At 34.8% G+C, this 5,763-nt stretch overlaps 1 protein-coding gene across 1 annotated transcript; it reads right to left on the reverse strand.

Moving 5' to 3' along the window:
* Nucleotides 1-2,476: 2,476 nt before the first annotated feature.
* LOC137713716 (heavy metal-associated isoprenylated plant protein 39) lies at nucleotides 2,477-3,871 on the reverse strand. The gene is made up of 3 exons (XM_068453058.2): nucleotides 3,677-3,871; nucleotides 3,250-3,325; nucleotides 2,477-3,018 (listed from the first exon to the last, which is right to left on the reverse strand). Exons 1-3 carry the CDS (start codon nucleotides 3,680-3,682, stop codon nucleotides 2,702-2,704), a joined length of 399 nt encoding a protein of 132 aa, XP_068309159.1. The 5' UTR covers nucleotides 3,683-3,871; the 3' UTR covers nucleotides 2,477-2,701.
* Nucleotides 3,872-5,763: the final 1,892 nt, after the last annotated feature.

Raw genomic sequence — 5,763 nt, forward strand, 5'->3', positions numbered from 1 at the left:
CAATATTGTCCGTTTTGGGCTTACCATTCCCTCACGGTTTTGTTTTTGGGAACTCACGAGCAACTTCCCAGTGGGTCACCCATCATGTGATTGCTCTAACCCCTTTCTCGCTTAACTTCGGAGTTCATACAGAACCCGAAACCAGTGAGCTCCCAAAAGGCCTCGTGCTAGGTAGAGATGGGAATATACATTTAAGGATCACTTCCCTGGGCGATGTGGGATGTCACAGTTGTTCTCGAGTAATGCTCCAACTCAGCTCAAACAATACTAGAATCCTTGCCGAATGATCAAGTAACGCTTTAACGTGTTCAATCTCACTTCATCTAAAGCCAAATTTTAGTCTTGGTTTAAAACATTATGAGTGCATTTGTTGCATCGGACTATCTCGGACTAGACTAACTTCAAGTATTAAGCTGGATTGGCTTAGACTAGATTAAGCTGGACTCACTTAATGAAACGTTTGGTGCAGTGTCGGACTAATTTACAGACTATAATTTTCTTGCCATTTTTAATTCACTTTTGCCTTAAAAATTAAACAAAAATTAATATAAAGGGGCAGTGAAGTCTGAAGATGAATGAACTAAGCATATTTTCTTTCCCCTTCTTTCCTATACCCTTCCTCGTTTCTCTTCTCCATCATTTTCTCTCTACCAAATCATGCATCAATCTCTTAACTTTCTTCTTCGATTAAGAGATTTTGTTGGTTAACCATTCGCCAAGCCTTCAGAAATTCCAAAAAGAAAGGCAAGCCTTTTAGCAACGATTAAAACTTGCAAATCGATTTACAGAAATTCAAAACAAAAATCAATTGGGTTAATCCCAATAAAAACCCATAAACCATTTAAACCTGCTGATCTATTTACAGAAATTCAGAACAAGAATCATACCACAGCCAAATCATTCCTCTAGTATCAAAAATCATATAAAGAAGATGACTAAGATTGCGAAGTAGCCATGGCGAAGATGACCTAGTTGACGAGGAGGCAAGCCGAAGCTGAAGCTAAAGCCAAAGCCACAACCATGGCGATTGCGAAGTAGCAAAGGAGAAGAAGATGATGGAGATGACTCAGTCGACGAGGTCATCGTTGGAGATGAAGTAGTCGACAAGTTCGTCGTCGAAGATGAAGCCGCACCCGAAGCTTGTGTCGTCGAAATTGAGGTCGAGAAGGTGATTCGAGCAGATGAAAACGTTCTTAGCTAGTCCCATGGTTTTCAGGGGGACACGCTAAGAGTGGCTAGCGAGGTTGTTAGTGAAAGCGAATTCTGGTTAATCCCATTAAAATTAGTCTAGCCAGGGAACAAATATGGACTAGACTAATATTTAATCTAGTCTAGTCCTATCAAACTTAATGAAGGCAGACAAACGCCCTATGTTACTTTAGCACTACTAGTACCAGGGGCACTCATTGATTAATTGATTAACAATTTCGTCACGGCTCGTTTGCGGACTTTACCGTACATATATAATTTGCAGTTTGCAAGAGGGACGTTCCCAATCCAGTATGGAGACTTCACATCATCCCAAAGCAAAACCATCTATTTCAAATTACATATTTATAAGACATCTTAAAATAAATAAATATATAAGATGGTTAACATGTACATTGCTACATAGGAGCAACAGCACAGGGTCCCTATCTCAAAGGGGCACCGATTTTTATCTTATTCCTATATATCACTTAAGTTAAAATTTGAGAAATACAATATTATTTTCTGCTTTGAACTCTTACTATATTTATTTTATACTTTTTTTTACTTGGTTAAAAACATCATGTATTATTTTTTACATGGATCCTTTCTTATCAATTGTTCACTGCGATAATATGGTGCTACAAAGTTCTTTTAAATAAATGTCAAAACAACAAAGACACACAAGGAAAAAGAGTTTTTTCGGTCAACTGAAGAAAAAAAAAGGTCTTGTACATAAAGAGGGTCCATTTGAATTTTTCGCACACGGCCCTTCAAATCTCATAATTAATCTCAGATGACACTACAACTAAGAGCTATTAATATTCTAATTAAAACGCCCAAATTATTTATATATGCGGTTACAGAGCCACATGATTTGACTCCGTAGATTAAAAGATCTTCTTCTAGGTCTAGAAATCAATGTCATTGCCTCTTTCTTTCTTTCTTTTTCTTGCATTGTTTGCCACTTACTATTTTTTTATTAAACGATGGTCGTTTGCATCTAACAAATTTCCACAACCTATTCCAATATAATACGTACTTGTTGGCATCATAGTCCTTTTGGGTTTCGAAAAAAATATTTATGTACTTGTCAAAGAAAAACTAAATTAATTCCCACCTTTTATTTTATTTAACTGGCCCAGATGATGAAAAATCATGTAATTTTTTAGTGCAGTCCAAAAATTTTCATCCACAAGTAATCGTGTTAAATAATAAATAAATTATTGATAGAGGCTGGGCAAGTAATTAACTGTGCTTTTAACTTTAATCTAAAATAAAAATCAAATTGCAGCAAACTTGAAAACCCCAATGGAATTTTACTACCAAAATGCTTGAAATCTCAAAGTTCAGACACTTATTTTTTCAAGCCACTTGCACTGTACATACATACCACAAACGTTTATTTGGCTGGCCTCCAACTGGTTCCAAAACATGATTAAAAATTAAAATTCAGATGGCCTTACCAAAAATACATGATCAAACCGCTAATCATCTCACAATCCTCACTTAATTAACAGATAACACAGGAATTCGGGTTTTCTTCAGCACTTTGGACATAGTAGTACTTGGTCATGTGGGGATTGTATGCTTGGTAGGCTTTGACAAGCTCAGCAACTGGATCAGTTTTCTTCTTATCATCTTCTTTCTTGTCATCTTTTTTGGCACCCCCTCCGTCTTTCTTATCATCTTTCTTTTCTTCCTTTGCCGGCCCGACTGTCAGGATCTCTGTGTGCCACTTTCTCAGTTTGGCCACCACATGGACCGGGTCAACGTCGCCGATCACCGTTAGTTTCTTCTCCTTCATGTCCACAGCAATTGAGTCAATGCCTGTAAAAATTTACACAACACAGGAAAAACGAAGTCAATAAGTGCATGGAATAGTTTGACATTTCAACAAAGACTACGATTGCAACTTTATTTTAATTTCCAGTGACAATATCCCAGATGAATGCCTCAATAGTTGCTGATAAATGAAAGAATTCAGAATATTTTTTTTTCCATTGTTTTCCAAGTTTTTCACGAAGCCAAATCAAACTGATATGCTTAAAAAGCTCATACCTGTAAGGCTGGAGACTGCTTTCAAGGCCTTTTGCTTTTGCTTGTCATCATGTAAATCCAATTTCAGTACCACCTTCTGCAGAAAGAAAATAATTTTCAATTAAAATTTTCTTTTTAATTTTTGGCAGAGAAAATGGCAATTCATTAGTTTTCAATTAACAATTTAAACCAAAGGAACAATTCAATTATTCATGGACCAAAAATCATAATTTCTGAAACCCGTCACCATGATCAGAAGTACAAGAAGGATCACAAAAAAGAGGGAATAAAAGCAGAAATCATTGAGAATATCATGTTCTTTATTTCTTTGTGAAATGAAAAGGCAAAGGTCTCCGAAACTTAATCTAAACTACCTAATAATATTCTTATCAACCCGATAATCTTTGAAAGAAAATAAATTAATGAGCAGCTGAGTGGGAAACTACACCTTCATTTCAATTGGGTCTGAAGCTCTGACCAAGAAGTATAAAATACGAACAAAAATTAATCGAAAAAAGCTCGAAAAGCAGAGGGTTTTCGAGAAGGAGGAAGAAGAAAGAGAGAGGAAATTGCAGAGAGTTTTCCTTGAAGGGGACTAGTCTTTGTGGAAGACGGACAGACTTATAAGCTAAAGCCTGCCAAGGGGTTTTATTTACAAATCCAACGGTAAAAAAAAAAAAAAAAAATACGCTTGAGGTTAAAGGTTGAAGGCCTTGCCTTGTTGGACAAGGAATGGACAAGGAACCAATCAGTCATGGACCATGGAGATATATATCACAAAGCCTTGGTGGGATTCACTCGTTTTCACTTTATTTATTGTCTGTGCCTGAAAGGCTTGTACATTTCTACCTACGTGTTTGGTTTACGTGGTTTGTGATCTTTTGGTGTGACTTTGATGTTTAAACACTGATTGATTTTTTACATGCAAATTACAGCTTAAAATATGTGTAAACTTAATGATTTGGTATTATAAAAGGAGTTTTTGCACACGTATTAAACTGTGCTTTCCAAGTACGTAAAAATCCCTAGTTCCAACGGAAGCATCTAGGTATTTTCTTTTAGGAATTTACAGTCTATAGGTCATTATCACTACGTAACTTCCTATTACCACTTTTTGAATTCAACATTGCTCGTCTTCGTTACTTACAATTTGTAGTTTAACATACATACATACATACATACATACATACATATCCAATTCATTAAAACCACAAAAAAAGAAGATTTTTGTTACCACTCATCAAATTGTGATTAGTATGTAGATCAACTTTGCAGGGGACTTGAGATTTTCAAGGAAGAATCCAATTGTAACAAGTAATTCAATTTGGGAACTCCCTAAAGTATACGTGGTCCTCATCAATATCATGGTTATTTTGTTTTTGTTTTTTTCCTTTAATTTTATGCTTATATATAAAAGTAACTATTTAGGAAGGGCGGCAAGAACCTCACAAGTTTGATTACATAAAAAACTCTCAATAATTCCAAGTAGATGGTCCTTTCTTTTCTTGCATGTGATGTGAAGTAGGCTTCAATGCCCTTAGTAGTGAGAGATTGTGAAATAGCTGTTAAGATTATGATAGGTTTAAAGTTCGATTTTTTTAATGTAAAGTCTTACTTGTTAAGTTCAACGCTAACATCATTCATTTGCTTCAATATTTTTGTTATTTAGTATAATTAATATTGTATGCGCCACACTAATCGATTGAATCACATTTCTTTTAAGAAGGATGCTCACTTGCATGGTCAATTTCAGCACAAGTGAGATGTCCAATCTCATTAAAAAAAATAAAAAATAAAAAGTTCAATATATGACAATAGAGATATTAGTGCCAGTCGTCAATACAAAGGTGGCTCACAGTTGTTGATTGCTATATATCTTAATAAGTTGTACGACGAATACTAATGTTCAAATCATAAACTTGTTTAGTTCATATCATGTGGTATAAAGTCTAATGATATTTTTATATGTTTAAAAAATGGGCAAAACTTCAAAGACATTAGGGTATGACTAATTCGTAATTGATAAGTTCATGAGCCAGTTGAAGCAAATTTTAAAGCCAACTTGGTTGACAGTGAAATGATGAAAAAGAAAAGAGGGGGAAGAACAAGTCTCCTCTGCCACAACTTCAATAAAATAAAACCACCAATGAAATTTCCCCATCAAATACTTAATATTGCATCACAAAATTATATTGAATTTGTCGATTAAATCAGCAATTGGGATATCGATGGCGAGTGTCATCTACTCCACAATTTCTTTTATATTTTTCAATAATTTAACATAATTTCTTTTAATTATGTCTTAATCTCAGACCCCCCAAAAAAAAACAAAAAAAAAAATAAAAAAAAATTATGTCCCATTCTAATCCAGTAGAAAAATCAGAACGCCAACGTCACCACATCCATCATAAGCACTGATGTCATCCGCCAGACCAGTTTCATCAATATTGCGAATTATAGTTGTGATTAAACTTTAATAACTTCATTTCAATTAAATTTAGCGGCTATAGTCTAATTGGTTGTAGTTGCGGTAAG

Source organism: Pyrus communis, chromosome 14 (assembly GCF_041283825.1).
Source record: "Pyrus communis isolate YQ-2024b chromosome 14, ASM4128382v1, whole genome shotgun sequence".
NCBI classification, from domain to species: domain Eukaryota; kingdom Viridiplantae; phylum Streptophyta; class Magnoliopsida; order Rosales; family Rosaceae; genus Pyrus; species Pyrus communis.